Below are 20,214 nucleotides of genomic sequence, written 5' to 3' on the forward strand. Positions count from 1 at the left end.
GGGATCCTATTCAGAAACTTGTGCAAACATAACGAATAGAAGACAGTAATTTCCTGAGGTTCCAAGTCTTCCTAAATTTAGAGTTTAAAAAAAAAAACTCTACGCGCATATTGTAGCCGAATATTTTTCTCTCTCAGGAATACTTAAGGTAGGGGGCTGGGGGGAAGGCGGGAGGTGGAGACCCAAAAGTCTTCTCGGGCTAGGTCAGGACTTAAGGTTACTACTCAACAGGCAGAACTCGGGAGCCTCTAATACTGTGCTCCCCTCATGTAGTGTGCGGGGGTTCCCGGCCTGACGGGGAGAAGGGACAGAGGGACCGCCATCGATACAAACTCGTAAAAGCAGACGCGTTAACCGAGGCGCAGACACATGGTTGCCGTGGATACCAAACCATGTACCCAACCCCTGTTCATTCCTGGGTTAGGACCCGCTCTTTGAGACAAGCAAGGGTCATGGGCTGGGGACATAGGGATCGGGGAGGGATTGTCCTTCCCGGGACGTCGCCCTGGGCCTTGGTCCACCAGGCGCCTACCGCATAGAGGAGCACACTGCTAGGGCTGGCAGAGCCGACCGAGAATCGGGAGCTGGAGGAGCTAGGAACGTCCATGGCGCGGCTGCCGTCCCGGGCGGGGCCTGGGCTGGTCTGCTACGCGGCTCTGGTGCAGCCGCTGGGGGCGGTTCTTTCGCACGGGGCGGCTCCCGTTCGCCCAGGACAGTGGCACTCCGTACAGCCACTGCACGGGACCCCGGGCACCGCCATCTTAACCAGGCCCGAGGCCGCGCAGGGGCCGTGACGCACGCGCAGAAGCCGCGCCGGAAGCGGAAGTGGTGGGCAGTGGGCCGGATCTGGGGCGTCCGTGCTGATTCCCATGGCGGCGGAGCACGATTCGGACTCCGTTGAGCCTCCTGAGTCGGAGGCGCTCCTGGACGCCGTGCTACGGACCCTCTACGACCTGGGTGAGCGTAGCTCCTGGGAGGAGATGGCCAAAGGCAGTGAAACGCATCCCGAGGTGATAGGACCACGGCCCACGTGATTTCTTGGAGCCGTGCCGGCAGGCTCTACCCTCTCCAGGACCTTCTCCCCAACTTGTTGGCCGACCTTTTGCTCTCCTTCTCACTGTGCAGGAAAATAAAATCAGAGCTGGTTACTAAAGGCAGGCCACTCGCAGAAGGACAGGCACTGGCAGGCAGAAGAGCTCACGTTGATTGCCTGACTTTTAGAACCAGACACGTAACAAACGCTGTATTGTGTTTATTATGGAGCTGTTGCTCAAAATTCCAAGCTCACTTACACGATTAAAAAACAAAAGCAAGCTTAGAACTTGGAAGAACGTACCAGGTGTACATGTACATGCATTTTGTGTGTTTCCCTCATTAACTGTCAGAGCAACCCATATATGTATGTGTGTGTGTGTGTGTGTATGTATACACACATAGATAGATAGATAGATATAGTGTGTGTATATATATATATACACACACACATCTTCATAAAGGTCCTCCTTAAGAGCTCGAGTCTCAAGGTCTAGGGCCTGATGTCACATTCTGTGCCGTGTTAGGTTCTCTGTGTCCACGGAGTGGAGGACAGACAACACTTGGCCTCCGACTTTCACAAGTTTTGTTTTGTTTTTTCCCGAGACAGGGTTTCTCTGTATAGCCCTAGCTGTCCTGGAACTCACTCTGTAGACCAGGCTGGCCTCGTACTCAGAAATCCGCCTGCCTCTGCCTCCCAAGTTCTGGGATTAAAGTCGTGCACCACCACCACCGCCCGGCTGACTTTTACAAGTTTTAAGACTAATTTTTAAAATCCTAGATACAGTTGATAGTCACACATGCAGGGATCCATTACGGTAGTTACTTCCAGCTACCTGGACTCTACCTATTCATTTTTATATCTATTCTGGCAGAGTTACATTGGCCACAAGTACACAGCTAGTATTCAGAACGCTCCTGTGCCCATACTGAGTCAGTACTGAGGCTTAGACTCCTGGTTACAATTTCAGGTCACTGTTGAGAGTCTGAGCAGAAGAAACAAACTGAAGCTGAGAAATAGAGTAGAAAGTAAAAGTATTCAAATTAAAGCAATTAAAGTTTAGCTGGATTCCCTTTAAATCCAAAACCGAAGGAAAATAGGAAGAACCCGGACGTGTACCTGTAACCCTGCAGTGTGATAAAAAGACATGCTAGTATAGAGGCCGATGCTTTTAATAGGGTCCTGGGAACTATGACGTTGACAGCACCGGGTGTGAGGGCTAGCGTAATTGTATTACTAAGGGTCAGAGGTGTATACAGCTATCTGGGAAGGAAGGCAGGATTTTGATTTCTAAAAGTGTTGCATGTGTTTGTGTTTTCCGGTTACTTTATTTATTTATGTATGTGTGGGTGTGTGTCAACCCCACCATGTGCAGTGAGAAAACACCTCCTACAGGAGTGAGTTCTCTCCTTCCACCGTGTGGGTCCTGGAGATCATGAAGTCATGAGATCTGGCCCTAAGCACTTCGTTTCTTTGTGTACATGAATGGATGCCTGTGTCTGGGCCCCATGCAAAGTGGCATTCCTTCAGTATTGGCATTAATTAAAACTAAGATGATTTTTAATTTTTTTTTTTTTTTTAATGTTGAAACGAACAGGAGAGACGGAAAGTGAAACAGAGCAGAAAAGGATCAGAAAGAAGAAAGCAAAGAAGAGAGACTCGGAGACGATAGAAGATGTGGCAGCAGAGCCGCTTCCCCTGCCTGGATCTCCTGTACCAGGCCACAAGAAGAGTGCTTCCAGCTTTTTCCAGAAGCTCAGAGAAGAACTGCAGTCTGCTCCCGCTGCCCCTTCAGAAGTCCCTGTCACTACTGCAGTCTCCCTCTCTCCCCCAAAGAACGGCAGCAAGCTAGTGGAAGTGGTAGAGTTTCAAAGCAAAAGTAAGAAGAGAAAACTAAAGTCAGATGAAGATGAGCCGGCAAAGGTAATGGATCAGCTGGCTTATGCCTGTGTGGTAAGGGTGCTTCAGTGGCCTTAGACTGAACCTGGGGCCCCAGGGCTTCCTTCAGGACTGAGCATCTGGTTCTTTCCCATCATGTGGGCCAACTGACTAAGGTTGCCAAACCCGAATCTTCCCCAGAGGAAAGTGGGCACTATAAATCTCGTTAGTGTTTGTGCTCAGTAGATAAATTTATGATGTTAATACCTCCAGGCCATAGGTATATGGAAACACTCTCATCAGCTTAGTATTGATTGCTCAGGACTTGGGAGATAGCCATCTGCAAATCAAGGAGCCAAGGCTGTCTTAACAGTTGCAGGGCTTGCCAGGCAGATGACTACAGTTCTGGTCCCAGCACTTGGGAGGAGACAGAAGCAGATGGGTCTCTATGAATTCAGGGCCAGCCTGGTCTACTTAGTGAAACCCTGACCTCCCCAAAAGGAAAGGCTTCAGGCTTTGATAAAGCCAGGCCTGCTTAGCTACCCTCCTACCTAATAAGCCTTTGGTTATCAGTGCTCAGAAGAAAACCAGTTCTCTCTGCCACTCCTGCTGTGTGCCAGCAGCTATTTTAGGACATAGCATTGTCACAGCTATTCTAGGACAGAACCAGTGCTGACCAAAATGTACACCAGCCCTTGCTCCATGAACTCACAATCTGACTTCCTGTGCAGCTCTCTCCTTCTGATAACTTGTACATCTTACCTCAAATTCAGTTTGTTAGGATGAGGTGGTTACTCCCACAAATGGGCTTCTCTGCCTCCCATTTCCTTGCAACAAGAATATACTAATGGAAATTTTAAATCCATTGCTAAAAATCCAGAGATTTAGCCATTCTTTAACCTTCATGTCCCATAAACCTTTATTTATCAAAAGAAGGAAAAAAAAAAAAAAAAGAGCTGGGAGGTGGTGGTGCAGGCCTTTAATCCTAGCACTTGGGAGGCAGAAGTCACCATACCACAAGTAGGGAAGCCTGGGAAACTCAGAAATCACCATACCACAAGCCACCCTACTTGTGGTATGGTGATTTCTGAGTTTGAGGCCAGCCTGGTCTACAGAGTGAGTTCCAGGACAGCCAGGGCTACACAGAGAAACCCTGTCTCGAAAAAACCTTAGAAAGAGAGGGAGGGGGAGGGGGAGGGGAGGGGAGGGGAGAGGAGAAGAGAAAATAAAAAGAAAAGAAAAGGGGATTTGTCTCATTGTCTTAAGGCAGCTGTTAGATTACCACATAGTGCTCCAAAGCAACAGAGAATCACCACCAGTCTTACAGTTGTAGAGGCCAGAAATCCCACCCCAAGCATGGCATGGCAGGGGCTGTGTTCCCTTCCAGGATTCTAGGACTAGAGAAGCTTTCCTGCCTCTGTCCAGGGAGGCTCTATGCACCCCCTGGCTGATGGTGGCAGAGACGATGACTGATAATGAACTCCATTACACGGTCCTGGAATTAGAGAACTTGAAGAACAAAGAGCCAATGGTACATTTTGGACAGTAGTCCAGCTGTCTGACCATTCCCCCCAGAACTTAGACGGAAGTCATGAATTCCATGATGAGCGGTGCCGTTCGTCCTTACAGGACTAAGAGACTTATTTGGGTGCATGGCACCATCTCAGTGCTGCTCTGCTCTGCATGTCTTAGCCTCCAATGCTCATCCCAGGCTTCCCTACTTGTGGTATGGTGACTTCAGAAGTCATTGCACAGGAAACTCAGATGTGCAATCCCTTATCCCACAAGTGATTGTGTGCCTGCTACTGTCCCTAGAGACCAGCAGTGGAGTGTGTGGATGCTATCCTGTCTCCTGTGGTTATTAAGGTAAAGAGTTGTGAACAAAGACAAAACAGGTAGGATGCTGAGGGGAACAGGCAGAGCCTGCTCTGGGTATTGAGGTCAGGGAAGTGAGGCCCAGGCAGGTAATGCTCAGTATTGAAGGTGCTTAGGGGGAGAGGCGGGCCACATAAGCAGGTGAAGAAACAGCCTTGCCAACCCTGTTGCCTGCCTGACTGATTCAAAGAACTGGAAGGCCAGCAGGAGTAGGACAGAGGGACAGTGACCTGAGATGACATACAGAAGCTGGGAAGCCCTCCCTTCCCAGGTCTTAGAGGCAGCCATGGGACTTTGTACTTTATAAAGTCCATGAAGACAGCCAGGTGTGATAGCTTACACCCTCTTCCCTGAACTCAGAAGGATCATCGTGAAGTGAATTCAGCCTTACTTACATAGCAAGGCCTAGAATAGCCAGGGTTACAAACAAAATCAAAAGAATTCCAGGCCAGCCTTAACTGCGTGATGAGGTCCTTCAAACCAAAGCAAAGCACAGCACAGTACAAATCCAACATGTGGAAAACTATGACAGAATTCCAGCAGGGGCAGGAGGTGATTTGATTCACGTTTTCAGGATACTGACCCTGGATGACAAATGAACTGTAACCAGTGTTCAGCGTTCTGGTTTAAAATGGGGTGGCCCAAAGATTGGTGTGGAAGATTGTTAAAGACAGTTGAGCCAGGAGAAGCTAAGCTAAGCAGATAGATAGGCTAATAATCATTATTTTAGCTGGAGCTGTTAGTGTTGGTGAAACTGGGAAAGGGGGCTGTTTCGGCAGACTATTGGGAAACTGAGGGAGGAACGGTTGGAAGAAATGTTTGAAGGGGCTGGGCTGGAAACTGGGAGGCACAGATAGGGAAAAAAAATAAGTCTGGTGTCTCTCTCTCTTTCTCTCTGTCTCCCTCTTCCTCTATCCTCTATCCCCCTTTCTAATGTTAGGTGAAATGGGCTGGGGATTGGGGGAATAAAAGCTTGGGGGAAAAAGAAAAGAACCCACAAAGTAGCAAAGAGCAGCTACAAGTGAGCTCGGTGTAGAGCTGTGCAGAATGGGGTTTGATTTCAGGTTCCTTAGAGCAAAGGGAGGTCAAGGAGGGATGGATGCTTGGTGTTTGCTGAGGCTGCTGTTGGGATATACCCCTGTGGTTTTCAGCAGCAGTGTTTTGTTTTCCCGAATTTGTGGGCTATTTCATTTTTTAAAAGGTTGAGCAACTGGAAAAATTAGGGATGGAAATGGAGAAGCTTGGGAATCAAAAAATGGAAGAAAAAAATGGCAAGAAATAGGAGAACAAATGGGTTCATTCCAGTGACTGAACCAGAGAGATGGGGTTTCTTCTGGAAAGAAAGAGAAAAGGAACTGTGTCAAAGGGCAGTCAAGTCACAGAGATGGAAAAGCAGGAGGGTGGTCAGATGAGATAGCCCTTTTCAGGGGACAGTGTTAGACAACAGGTAGTCGTGGTTCACAAACTCACCAACAGCATTTCTCGTAGTTGCACAGCCTATGCCCGCTAATGGAGATAACCCACAGGTTAAGGTGAAGTAGGATGGTGGCCTGCAGAAATGAGGGACCGAAAACTTCTTAAAGAGGCAATGACGTCTTATGGGGTGCACCCCCCCCCTTTTGGGAAAGAAAGTCTAAATAATTGGGCTGCCCAAAATAGAATTATTCCACAAGACAGAGGAGACTGGTAACAACTGTGCTAGAGGCTGGTCCTCAGTTGCAGTTGTCATGGTGGAGAGAAGTTGCCAGGGGCACCAACTCGGACACTCCTTCTTTCTGGTTCTCTCTTGAAGGTAGCTGAGGGGGAAGAGCGTAGTTGGGAGTAAGACTTGGTCTTGAGAGATATTTGGGGTTGCTGTTTAATAATAAAACTTACCTATCTTAAGTCTAAGTCACTTTGCTCTGGTAGCTGACCTGTTTGAGTTCCTCTAAGGCCAGAAAACTTCAGTCTCTGGTGTTTAGTACCTCAGAGTAAAACAGTGGGGGATTAAGTAAAGTAGCCTTTGTTCGGTCTGCAGGAACTGCATGGCTCTAACTTATAGCCTGCTAGTTGAAGCTACAGGAAGAAAAGGGACACTTTGAAAAGTGATTTTAGCCTTTATTTCTAAGTTCAGTTCTCCAAAAAGTTTCTACAAAAATTCTCTCTAAAAAGTTCTCTCAGCTCTCTTCTTCTAATCTTGCTTTCTCCTCCTGTTCTAATGTAACAGTAGAATGTTCTTCTTCTCAGTGCCCTACTGCCAATGCTGCGGCCGCCAATGTAATCTTTTGTACCTTTTGTTTTTTGTTTTTTTTTGGTTTTTGGTTTTTTCGAGACAGGGTTTGTCTGTATAGACCTGGTTGTCCTGGAACTCACTTTGTAGACCAGGCTGGCCTCAAACTCAGAAATCTGCCTGCCTCTGTCTCCAGAGTGTTGGAATTAAAGGCGTGCGCCACAACGCCCGGCTTCCTTTTGTACCTTTTTAAGGAGAATAGATCACATGGTTTATCCAAGCATTCCCCCCCCCCTTTTTTAATACAAAAGTTCACTAGAAGTTCAAACATAAATTGAAATCATACATTGAGTAAGAAGTTTACAACAGAGACTGTGTACCTACATATCCACTAGGAGTAACTACCTGGCTAAACATTCACTATCTGTCACTACTTCAACAGGTTCAGTGAAAGTTAAAAACCATAATTTTTGTGACTTAAGTTATATATATAGGAAAAGCATATTACTATTAAGCAGGAATCTTTCCTAACATGTAATCTTCTCGGCCTTGCCTAAAGAAGTGAAAGTCACAGCTTTACAGTCCATGGCAGAACCATCTCAGGAAAATCACCTGCTAGGTTTTAGCTTCTAGATGGCTCCCAACAAGAAGATGCTAGGAATTGGGCACAGCACATTGTAGTGAGGGAGGGACGAGTTGATCGGTGAACACTGCTCCGGTGATATACAAGAACAGGTTCGATTTGAATACGCAGTCATAGGACAGTGCCGTTTAGTAGCTTTAAAAGCTTAAGACAAAGTTGAGGACCCAGGAAAGAAGTCTATATCATTTACAAAAATTATACAAGGCTCAGGGAAGCCTTCAATGATTTTTTTTTTAAACAAAGATTACTTTCAGCTGTGAACAAAGCCATATCAGACCCTGATGTGAAACAAGTGCTGGTTGAGGCCTTGGGATTGGAAAATGCAAATATAGAATTCACAAAGATTGTTGGGCCATTAAAGGTGAGGGCAGCACCTATGGAAGAGTGGATCCAGGAGACCACCACTCTTGATTCTAGTGTGTATAATGCCACCATGACTGGGCAAGCTGTAGCTAAAGGTTCATGATCTCAAAATCCAGTATTTTAACTATGGGATATATATTCATTTACAACAAAATCATGAACAAGCTGGTAAAGGTCTCAGATCTCAAAGTGTACAGAGCTTTAGTTGTGGGAAATAGAATCATTTGCAACAAAATTGTGAACAAGGCATCTCTAAGGGCAATAGTTTTTCTAGATATAAACCAAAAAGAAGTCCTAGGCTTCCAGGGGTGTGCAGATGGTGTAGCAAGGGCTGCCATTGAACCAGTTAATCCATAAGAGATAGCCAAGGCAATTAATTGCTGTTGGGGGGAAAAATGGACAAAATGGGGGAGGAGGGGTTGGCTAGCTCAAGGTCCTACAGTAAAATGTACAAGCCAAGAAAAACACCTCAGCCAAGTATTGCAGATCTAATGCATGCTGATGCAGACAGCACTGCTCTAGACTTGGCCAAGAATAAACATCTTAACACTCTCCCCAAAAATTCAGAGTTATAAAATAGCCACTGGAGTTTATGGTCCTTTGCCCTCAGGGACAGTAAGGATGATCTTGGGAAGGAAGAGTTTAACTTCACAAGGATTCATTGTGCATCCAGGAATTATAGATGAAGATTTCAAAGGAGAAATTGAAGTAATGGCTTATGTAAAAAGAGAGATGCTAGCTAACACAGGTGGTAGGGCTGCTCAGCTGTTAGTCTCCCTATATCAGGGCAAAGCTGCTCAGAGGTAAGATCGAGACGGTTTGGAAATACAGGAAAATGTGTATTTTGGTGAAAAATTGTTAATGATAGGAAGGCCAAAATTAAAATTGCAAGTGAATAACGTTGAAATAGAAAGTTGGGTGGGTATGAGCTGTATTATATTATCATTTCACAAAAACCTTGGAATTAATTCAGAATGGCCACTTCACATAGTTTATACCCAGTTTCTAGGAATTGAAAAAGTTATCTCAAGTAAAACAAAGTTTGTGATGAGCCAAGTATGTGGGGCCAGGAGAGAACATTGAGGCCTCATGTGGTTGACATAGCCATTAACTTATGGGAAATGAGACTTATTACAGCAGTGGGGAACTCAGATTAACATGCCCTCAATACCAGTGACAAAGCCTAAAACAAGGGTTGAAATGGAAGATGCTCTGGGAACAGTATTGAAAAATATCACCCAGAACAAACACAAAGTGTGCAGGTGGTCAAGAAACAGGACACAACAGGGACTGAGTTTTCAAATTTATAAGGGGGCCTGATATTGCTGAAATTATACCAGTAGCCTTATCCTTAAAATGGTTGACTAATGGGTTGGTGAAATGGCTCAGCGGTTAATAGCACTTGACTGCTCTCCCGGAGGCCCTAAGTTCAATTCCCAGCAACCACATGATAGCTCACAACCATCTGTAATGGGATCTGATTCCATCTTCCAGTGTGCACAGAGACGGAGCATTCGTATACGTGAAGTAACACAGATAAATACAATTTAAAACTAACGAGCCTGCGTGGGCAGAACGTGTCTCTGAGGAAAGGAGAGATTACAGCACTTGAGCAATTGGTACAAAGTGCAGCTGGAGGCTGAGCACATGGGAGAGTTTACCAGCCCGTGGCATTCCTCTGTATTTGTTATGAAAAAATAAATTGAGGAAATGGAGAATGTTAGCAGATTTGAGAGCTGTGAATAGAGTATTCCAACCAATGAGTCCATTGCAACCTGGAATTCCTTTACTTTCTCTATTACCTATGACATGGCCTATGAAAATTGATTTAAAAAACTACTTTTTTACTATTCCTTTGCAAGAGCAGGATAAGGAAGAAATTGCCTTCACAGTGCCTACATATAATAATGTTCAAGCTGTAAAGGGGATCAGTGGACACTTCTTCCACGAGGAATGTTAAATAGTCAATATTTTGTGCAACAACCACCAGGAATCATTTGTAGGCAATTTCCTCAAACCATCATTTACCATTACATACATGATATTTTGTTGGCTGGTTCTGATGCTTGAGAGAAAATGTTTGGTAAAACAAAGAATTTTGCCTTGTTGGGGTTTGCAGATTGCTTTTGAAAAAGTACAGAAAGGAGATCTATCCACTATCTAGGTTATAAAATAAGTCTAACAAAAAATTTAACCACAGAAGGTACAGAATGGGAGATGTTAATTGGCTACAGCCCACCATTGGATTAATTACTCAAGAGCTAAATAATTTGTTTCAAACATTACAAGGAGATTCAGACTTAGACAGTCCAAGACAGCTAACAAAGGAAGCAGAGAAAGAGTCAACTTCAGTAGAAAAGAGACTTCAGGATTCATGTGTGGATCGCATAGAAACCAAATTGGAGACTGTATTTTGGTTATTTTGCCTTCAAGTCATTCTTCTACTGGGCTCATTATGCAAAGGAAAGATAGTATTTTAAAATGAATCTTATTAGCATACAAACAAAGTAAAAAATTAAAGATATATAGAAAGGGTTTCTGACTTAATCATAAGAGCAAGAGAGCCTGCTTTTTCTGACCTCATTTGGCTACTTTTGGAAAAAACCCAAAAGGTTTTAAAGGGTTGGCCGAATAGGTTTTAAAGAAGGATGGTGTGAGCTATAAAGAGTCAAGACCCCAGGGTAGACTAATAGTGCCATGTTAACTTTCAGTAAAGAGTAAAGACCTCCCCTTCCCCAGAATAGACCAGGAGTGCTCTGTTAACTTTCAGTTCTCTAAACATTAACAAGAAAGGAACGGCAGCATCTGAGAGACACTGAGTAAAAGAAAAACTGGAATCAAATCAGTTTGTCTACTATAAGGATGTGTTGACATCAGAATGAAAGTCGGCAAATGTTTTGTGTTGGGCATGTGGATTTGTTTGTATTTCCATGGGGAATGAAAAGGTGTGGATACCACCAAAACTAATAAAGCTCAGAGTTGAGCAGGAGAGGTCTTCTGAAAACATTGGACCAGCCACTGACCTCTGCCAACCCAAAAGCCTGGACAAGAAACAGCACCTAAGCGCTAACCGGCCTATGAGGAGGACTTTGTTCTCATGTGACACTGAGCCATCCACAGTGCAGAGCGACAGTGGGCCTTTGAACAGGACTTGTAAAACAGACCATGTTAAATACTGAATCCTGCATGCCCATGTCGGGGCTACAAGCACAGAGCTGGGGTAGAGATTAAGCAACTTTATCGAGGAAATATAAAAGGTTCACATTACAGGGAAGAAGAGAAGCGTTGCTGTTAGGTTCTATCTCAGTTGTAAATATGCTCCTGAGAGACCAGAAAGATCCCAGCAGACATCTGTGAACCCTGGAAAGAATGGAGTAGCAATCTGACAACGGTAGTAACAGGGCTACCGGGACACCCGGGGCAGCTTCAAGGCTGCAGACTTAGAAGCCACAGCAAATGGGGAGTGTAGTGGGATTTATCTGGTGTGCCTGGGCTTTTTAAGGTTCCCCAGTTGCTAGCCAACTGGCTCTTTAAGAGTTCTTAGCTCTTAGAACTGCTTGACCCTATGACCTACAGTGTTGGTTGCCTCAAAAAAGCGAGCCGAGGTTTCGAAAGGGGGTTGAATTAGCCAAGTGAGAGGAGAAGGCAGTCTGTGCAGAAAATATTGTTAGGAGACGGTTCAGCCAGGAAAGCTGAGCTGAGCTACAACAGACGTTATAGTTTGGAGCTGTTGGTATTGGGAAAACTGGGAGAAGGGACTGTTGGGGAACTGAGGGAGGAATGGTTGGGAGAAAAGTTTGAAGGGCCTGGGCTGGAAACTGGGAAGAACAGTTGGGAAATAAATTAGATTCAGAGCACTTTTGCGCGCTCTCTCTCCCTCTCTCCCTCCTTTATATTTCTTTCTCTCCAATCTCTTAGAGGAGTTAGAGGGTAAAACCAGGGTGTTAAGGGTAGGAAAAAGAAGAACCCACAAAGTAGCAAAGACCAGGCAGGAGTTGGTGTGATTCATGTTTTTAGGATGCTGATCCTGGGTGGCAAATGAATATAACCCACAAAGTGAGTGATGGGTTCCACTCAGCAGTCAGTGGCCTGGACTGGAGCTTAAGGAAAAATGAAAAAAGCTGTCCTTTAATGGGAGTGCAGCTTCCTGAGAGGGAGGGCAGAGTCCATGGGGTTGTCCCCAGGTTGTCCCCCACACTCCTCTCAAGCTGCTTGGTTTCCCCCGTTACTCCCCTAGGAATTAGAGGCCCCTTGATGGCCTAGATGAAACGGGCAAAGCGGGGCATGTTGTGTGCGCTTTCCCAGACTCTGCTCTAGGGGCTGCCCTGCTATTGGCATTGCTCCCCACGTGCCCGTGCTTGCTCCCATCCAGACCCCTCTTGCCTCACTGAATCCCCCTGCCCCCCTTTCACACACCAGGCATGTCCCTCTGCATGTGCCCCTGCAGTCATGGAGGTGTGTGCTCATGGGGCCTGTGCTTCTCAGTGTACAGCACTGTATGCAGAACCTGACCCTGGCTATTTAGAGAAAGGATTGTAGATGTGACCCCAGGATCCCTGGCTTCCAGGCTGTGTACTTGGTTGCTACTTGGGAGTTGGAATACAGGCTATATGGGTTCTTTGGCCTTTGATAAGACCAGTGAGAGGAGTCGGGGGCATCACAAGACCTGAAGACACCTCCCTAGGTCATTGCTAAAAGGTCCTGACAGCAGAGTGCTTATCCGATGCACCCGCTTCCTTCTGAGCTTCCTTGGGGTCAGATTTTAGGAAGTCACCTGATTGATGCACTGGCCAATGTGAGCAAGTCTTATCCTGATTCTTATTACGTATTATTTATTTGTGCAGGTGGTAGTGGGTACTACAGTGCTCATATATGGAGGTCAGAGGGCAACTCAGGAGACAGCTCTCCCCTTTCACAGTGTCAGACTCTGGGGAATAAACCCAGGTCACTGGGCTCTGTGGGAAGTACGTTACTCAAAGCCCAGTCAGCTCTTTACTCCACTGATACTTTTTTCTTGGGGACTGGAGGGTTGTTTTGCTTTGTGTTGTTTCCAAGGCAGTCTCACTATGTACCTCTGACTATCTTAGAACTCATTGTATAGACCAACTAGTCTTAAACTCCCAGAGATCCTCCTGCCTCTGCCTCCCAAGTGCTGGGATTAAAGGCTTGCAGTTACAGCTGGCAATTTTGTCTTTTTAAAGTCAAAGCCACACAGAAGAAAATGATCTGGGGCAAGTCAGCGGGCCACAGACAGGTTCATTGAGCCAGGAGCTCAGCTCCCATGTGGAGAAGAAAGCAAGGAACATGGGGTTTGCATTGTCATTGGATATCCTGCCTATGCAGGGCAGGGACTGTGCCCTGAGAAAGCAGGACAGCCCCTTTGGCTGGCCCCATTGTCCACCACAGGGGCCAACATCTTTCCTAGAGGCTGCGTGGAGTTTGCAGCTCTTGCTGCTCTGGCAGATGGGCCCTGGGACTAGATGGTGGCTATTGTTGGGCAAATGTTTTTGTCTTTAGCAGTTGTCTCCTTGGTCTCACACATCTGGAGAGTCTTGTGCTTTCTCCTAAATGCCAACTCCCCTGTGGATGGGGCTACTACTTGCCCTCTGTGACTGGTCTCTTTCCCAGTGCCCTTGGGTTCTTCCTGACCCGGTATATGTCATGTTCTGTCTGCTGTTTTCTTTATTGTGTGTCAGCACCTTATTTAGTGCTGACCTCATGTTTATGAGGTTAGCACTCTGCCACTGAACTACACCTTAACCCAGGGATTCCCCTCTTAAAGCTGGGTGTAAACCACATTTTAACCTGTTCATCGGTCAGCGCACATCTGGGTTGCCCTCGTAGCTGTTGTGAACATAGCTGTACAGATAACTGTGCAAGCCCCTGGTGGAGTGAACAGCTCAGTTGTGTGCATACTTTTTGTCCTTGCTGTTCTGAGGAGGTGACACTCTTTGCTCATGGCGGCTGCCCTTTTAGCACTTGTGCCTATAGTATAAGTGCTTCAGTTTCTCAGCATCTTCTCCAATACTTAATATTTTCTGTTTTGTTTTTTGAGAGGTGGGCATTTTTTTTTCTATTTTTTATTTCATACACATACACATATAGGTGTTGGGTTGTTTATTTTGAGACAGAGTTTCATGGTGTGGCCCAGACTGGCCTCAAAGGAGAAGCCAGTTCCCTGCCTCTTTTCTCCTGGGATTACAGGCGTGTGCTCCTGTTCCTGGGATTGCAGGCGTGTGCTCCTGTTCCTGGGATTGCAGGCGTGTGCTCCTGTTCCTGGGATTGCAGGCGTGTGCTCCTGTTCCTGGGATTGCAGGCGTGTGCTCCTGTTCCTGGGATTGCAGGCGTGTGCTCCTGTTCCTGGGATTACAGGCGTGTGCTCCTGTTCCTGGGTAATTGGTAGTTTCTAATATGAATTTGTTTTCTTTGCAGAATAAAACAAAGGTCCTTGAAAAAGAGGTGGATATTCAGGAGTTTAACCTAGAGAAGGTAAGCATTTGAGGTAGCATTTAGTTCCTCTTAAGGCTTTCATTAGAGTTCATTATGAGCTGACAGCTTTAATGCAACACTAGCCTTCTGCAGAGTCTTGTCCCCAGGCTAGGGAAATGGCAAACCTGGTCTTGCAGTGCTCATGTGACTGACTGCTATTCACTTCCCAGCTCCAGGGTCATTCAGTGCAATTCGGTAACACAGTGTTAAGTTAGAAAGGCGGGAACATGTGTCCACGGTGCCCCAGGTTATCAAGATGTCTGAGAAAAGGGCAGGAGGGTGTCAGCCACTGAGAGTCGGAACTGCTGTGGGCAGCACGTTTAGAGAGGTGCTTTCTTCCAAGTGGCTGCCCCTCTGGCACTGGGCTGGTGGAGAGCATCCAGGAGCATCCGGTCAGAGTACAGGATGCCGCCTGCCTCCTTGCTCTGTCATAGCTCATGCAGAGATAGTCCATTTCTTCAGCTGTGAGAGGGAACAAGGAGGCAGCACTGAGCGGCGGCAGTTCAAGAGCCTGGCTGTGTTTCTGTGGGCCCGAGTGGCTGAGAGGCTGCGGGGCTGACTGACAGTCTGGGTCTGACCACTGTGATCCACAGGCTCGTCTGGAAGTACACCGCTTTGGGATCACGGGCTATGGCAAAGGAAAAGAAAGAGTCCTGGAGCGAGAGCGGGCTATCATGCTGGGGGCTAAGGTGAGTAGGGGGGCTGCTGCTGTGACGAGGCAGGGGTGGGGCTGGGACTGCTCTCTCCTTATTGCAGAGTAGACACTGATGGTGTCTTTATTCCTTCCTCTCAGCCTCCCAAGAACACTTATGTGAACTACAAGGTTTTGCAGAAACAAATCAAAGAGAAGAAGATCGCAGTGGAAGAAGAAAAGAGAGCGGTAGGTGTGGCCTGGCTGCCTCAGCTCAGGGGCTGCTTGCTGGCACTCCCTCACAGCTTGCTGAGCAGTCAGGATACCAGCATTGCCCCATAGGTGCCCTCCCCACCCCCATTATCTCAGCAAGCTGCATCCAGCTTGCTGAGGCATCCGGCCTGCTGAGGCATCCGGCCCAGTCATGGGTAAGGCAAAGCTGGCCTTCAGGTCATTGGCATCGCCACAGTGTCTGTCAATCTTGGGGCAGTGAGTCATTGGCATCGCCACAGTGTCTCGCCGAGCTATGGCTGCCCTAAGGAAGCCCTGTCGTCTAGGGGTCATGGCAGTGAGGGATGCTACAACCAAGTCCTTGGGTTTTGTAAAAGAGTCTGTGTAGCCCTGGCTGGCTTAAAATTGTCAGTCTTGTACCTCTGCCTTCTGAGTAGAGTTCACATGTATGTACCACCAAACCCTGTCACAAGGTTCAGGGTGAGACTTTTTTTTAATGTATGTATTTTATGTATATGAGTGTTGTATTTGCATATAAGCCTGCATGACAGAAGAGGGTATCAGACAAAAAAAAAAAAAAAAGAACACAGATCCCATGGGAATACAGTTACAGATGGTTGTGAGCCACAGTGTGGGTGCTGGGAATTGAATTCAGGACCTCTAGAAGAGCAGCCAGTGTACTTAACTGGTAAGCCATCTCTCCAGCCCCTGGTTTATGTTTAATATACCAACTTGGAAATGTTTTAAATACATGGCACTCATATGACTTTTTGTCACAAGCCCATTGCTCTGATTTTGAATAGTCACTATCCATTGCTGACATACTATCCTGAATTGTAGGCCCGGGAGACAGACATTTTCAAGAAAAAGAAGAAGAAAGGGAGAGGGCAGGAGGACAGGTGAGTAGTGGCACCGTGTCTGGGTGGTCACTGGCCACACCTTGTGCTTGGTTCCCTCACGGTTCCTTGAGTGTGGGCAGCACCAGAGCCCCCAGCCCAGCGGGTGTGGTCACCCCAAGGAAGCCTTGTCCCCAAGGGGCAGTGAGGGAGGCCCCACCTGTGAGAACAGATTGCTGTTGGGTGCTGGGGAGTCCTGTCAAGAGGAGCTTGGAGAACACTGCGGGGTGAGCCGGGGGCCATTTCAGTGCAGTGACATCTGTCAGGATCGGAGTGCAGAGGAAGGGTCACCCTGGATATAGTGTTCCACACATTCCTGAAGCAAGAGACCCGTGTGGCTGTGGTGGGGCTCATACAAGGGGAGGAAGAGCCTGCAAGAGACCTGTGCAGCTGTGGCGGGGCCCACACAAGGCGGGGAAGCTCCAGGCTCTGGTCCTGCTCCTTGCCTAATCGCTTGGCACCTTTCTCTCCCTTTCAATGCAGGAGATCCAAGAAGTCGGCTCCCAGCATCTTGTCAAGTGGACAAGTTGGACAAGTTGGAAAATTCAGAAATGGAACATTGATTCTAAGCCCCACTGATATCAAGAAAATCAACTCTTCCAGGGTAGCTAAATGAAGTCCTTGTCAGCTCCAGAGAGGAGCAGGAACAGTGGCAGTGCGTGGGACACAGGACCCGTGAACCCTGTGCCTGCCCTTTCTTGTTCCACAGGGTCTTTGTCATTTGAACAGTGAGTTTGGAGGCTGGCGGTGGCCCTGCTGAGCGCTGGGCTCCCCTCCCCCGTGCTGCAGAGGGGGATGCACACACATGGCTACCTGTGCATACAGCAGGCAGTGGCCCTGCTGAGTGCTGGGCTGTGCGGGCTCCCCTCCTGTTGCAGGTTGCTGGTGTCAGCACATTGGTCACAGTCCACTGTTTCATAATGTTATTGTCTCTAAGTGTCTGTGAATGACACTGAAGTGCCTTTTGGATTCGTGAAGACACTGAGCGCACTTGTTATCCACTGGTTCTGTGGGAAAGCGGTTCTGTTGTCAGCCTGCCACGAGTGTAAATCCACTTTGTAAGGATTTCTAAAAATACACCTCTATAGTATGAGTTTCTGACTGTTAAGTAGCACACAGGCAATTCTAACTGGCTCCCCACACCTACTTGGAACTGTAACCTCACAAGGCCCTTTTATAGTGATGTTACCCCTGCCTCGAAGTCAGCATCTCCTCAGAGACTGAGGCGCATTGAAGGAAAGTGTCCAGTGACAGGGGCAATGCTGGCATTTCCCACCCTGGGAGTTCCTTGTCTGGCAAGCAGTGTAGACAGGCCTGAGAACCTTCAGGCTGTGGCCAGCTGTTAGGATGTAAGGATTCTCTGAGAGCATTGCGAAACACCTCACAAGATGGAATCCAATGTGCTAGATAATTTTAAATGATTTTTTTTAGGTTTATTTATTTGTAAGTAAGGGCACATGTGCCACAGTGTTTGTGTGGAAGTCACAGGGTCTGGTTCTCCCAGCGTGTGGGTCCCAGGAATTGGATTTGAGTGTCTGGCTTGGCAGCAAGCACTTTCACTTGCTCACCACACACTCTCTCACACACACACACACACACACACACACACCAGCCCAACTTAGAAGGTCTTAACAGGACAGCACTGGGGGGAGAAATCTCAGGGCGCGACAGGAGCTATGGAAGGTCACTGCATCAGCTGATCCCATCTTCCCAAGGGGAACCTGGGGAGCGAGGAGTAACCACCGCCAGGAACCATCAGGGCTTAGACAGCTAAGGACTGCCAGCTTGGACCAGAGTCCCAGTCTAAATAACTGGCTTTGGTTTCTGCCTTTTGATGTATTGTGTAAATGTTTATGCTCAGTCCTTAAGGAAGGCAGAGAAGTCTACTGTGTAAATACCTGAAGCTCAGTATACCGACCACTAAGTATTCTAAAAACATTTCAGAGGACAAAAAACAGCTCTGTGCTCTGAGTACAGGGGATCAAGCTAAAGTCGGCTCTGGATGAAGATCCTGATGAGGCCTCCAGCAAATTAACTACAGCATTGGTTCTCTGCCCGTGGGTGGCACTTACCAGATATTTACACCACAGTTTATAACAATGGGAAAGTTACAGTTATGAAATAACAATGAAATAATTTTATGGCTGGGATCAGCACGCCATGAGGAACTGTATTAAAGGGTCACAGCATTAGGAAGGTTGAGAACCACTGCTCTATGGGAAAGCCATCCTTAGGGAAACAGGGTCATGCCTGAGTTCTTGCTCTAGCCATGGTACAGGACCTGGCTTCAGTCGCCTCGGGCCCATGCAGTTGTGGAGGACACATGACGCAAGCAGGGCTTGCTAGGAGGGAAGTGGCCTGCACAGGAAACTCCCTGTGGCCAGGAAAGGACTGCAACATGAGTCCTGACTGAGCCCCCAGGAAGAGCTCAGGTGCCATCGGCTAATACTGTCTTAGCCAGCACTGACTTGGATCAAGGAAGCGAAGAAGCCCTGATACTGAATCCTCAGATTGGTGGGAAGCTGACACCGCCCTAACGCCACCTGGCCCCAGTGCTTGGTGGGAGTCCTGTGCCTGCCCCCTTAACTGCTGTGACTTCTCCCTCCCTCTCTGCATAATCCACCTGTCTCCTCAGCTCAGGTCTTTTCTGGAATCCACACCCCTCTCGTATCCCACTATCCAACCCCATAATCCACCCTGTTATGGTTTGTATGTGCTGGGCCCAGGGAGTGGCACTGTTAGAAGGTGTGGCTCTGTTGGACTGGGTGTGTGTGGGCTATAAGACTCTCATCCTAGCTGCCTGGAAGCGAGTACTCTGTTGGCAGCCTTCAAATGAAGATGTAGGACTCAGCTCTTCCTGCACCATGCCTGCCTGGATGCTGCCATAACTTCACCTTGATGATAATGGACTGAACCTATAAGCCAGACCCAATTAAATATTGTCCATTTAAGAGTTGCCTTGGTCATGGTGTCTGTTGACAGCAGTAAAACACTAAGCAAGTTTTTGTGTCCACCACAGCCTTGAATAACAAACCCCTCCACAGTACTCCTCTTGTATCCTGCCCTATACCAGCTCATGACCACCATTGCATGTTCACGTATGTGCGTGTGCATATATGTGTTCAGGTTTGTGTGCACGTGTGTGGAGGAGACTAGAGGATAGCCTCAGCTGCCATCCCTTAGGTGCTATCTACCTTGCCGTTTGGTTTTAAATTTGTGTATAGCTGTTCCTACCTGCCACATGTCTGTGTACCACCTGAGTGCCTGGTGTCCAGGGAGGGCAGAAGAGGGTGATGGAACACAGATGGTTGTGAGCCGCTATGTGGGTGCCAAGAATGGAACTCGGCCTCTAGTGCGCTTTCACCTCTGAGTTCTCCCCCGTTCGCCACCTTGCATTTTGAGACTGTCTCTCGGTGACCTGGAGCTAAGGGAGTAGAATAGGCCGGCAAGCTAGTGAGAGGCCCAGGGACCTACCTGTGGCTCTCCAGCACCGGCATTCAAGCTCTGGCCACTGGCTTCCCTTCCTCTTCCTGGAAGATCACTTTATTACGAGTTTAAGAGGAAAACCAGTAGGGCAGCTAGACTGAGAATCTTGGCTGCTGCTGGGAGCAGGGCTATGGATCAGAGGGGGAGAGAGAGCCATGTCTTTTGAGTTAGGGTCCCAGAAAGCAGGCAGCCCCGTGGGGCAGGGTAGTGGGTCCTTCAGAGGGTGAGAAAGCCCAGAGGGTTTTAGCATGCTTAAGATTTTGACTGGCATCACATTTCTTGAGTTAGAACCCAAAGGGGCAAGCTAAACAGTGAAGAACCCCAAGCAGCTGCCCCATCGTGGTTTTAAATGGGAGTTTTAAGGACTAGAACTGTGGTTTTTGTTTTTGTTTGTTTGTTTGCTTGTTTGTTTTGTTTTTTTCTGGTTTTTCGAGACAGGGTTTCTCTGTATAGCCCTGGCTGTCCTGAAACTCACTCTGT

The 20,214-nt window shown here is 47.5% G+C and overlaps 2 protein-coding genes across 3 annotated transcripts in view; one reads left to right on the top strand and one right to left on the bottom strand.

Annotated features, from left to right (window-relative positions):
* Gnpat (glyceronephosphate O-acyltransferase) overlaps nt 1–793 on the bottom strand; it is a 28,307-nt gene extending 27,514 nt beyond the window's left edge. For both annotated transcript variants that reach the window (XM_021169385.3, XM_021169384.2), the window contains exon 1: nt 533–793. In XM_021169385.3, coding sequence (XP_021025044.1) covers nt 533–607 — 75 coding nt within the window. In that variant the 5' untranslated portion in view covers nt 608–793. The remainder of the gene's footprint in view (nt 1–532) is intronic.
* On the top strand, nt 756–19,199 carry Fsaf1 (40S small subunit processome assembly factor 1). The gene is made up of 7 exons (XM_021169386.2): nt 756–957; nt 2,631–2,956; nt 14,434–14,490; nt 15,084–15,179; nt 15,284–15,370; nt 16,193–16,251; nt 16,732–19,199. The coding sequence occupies exons 1-7, from the start codon at nt 870–872 to the stop codon at nt 16,862–16,864; spliced, it is 846 nt and encodes a 281-aa protein (XP_021025045.1). The 5' UTR covers nt 756–869; the 3' UTR covers nt 16,865–19,199.
* Nucleotides 19,200–20,214: the final 1,015 nt, after the last annotated feature.

Source organism: Mus caroli, unplaced genomic scaffold (genome assembly GCF_978045245.1).
Source record: "Mus caroli unplaced genomic scaffold, Mus_caroli_1 scaffold_10, whole genome shotgun sequence".
Lineage (NCBI taxonomy): Eukaryota > Metazoa > Chordata > Mammalia > Rodentia > Muridae > Mus > Mus caroli.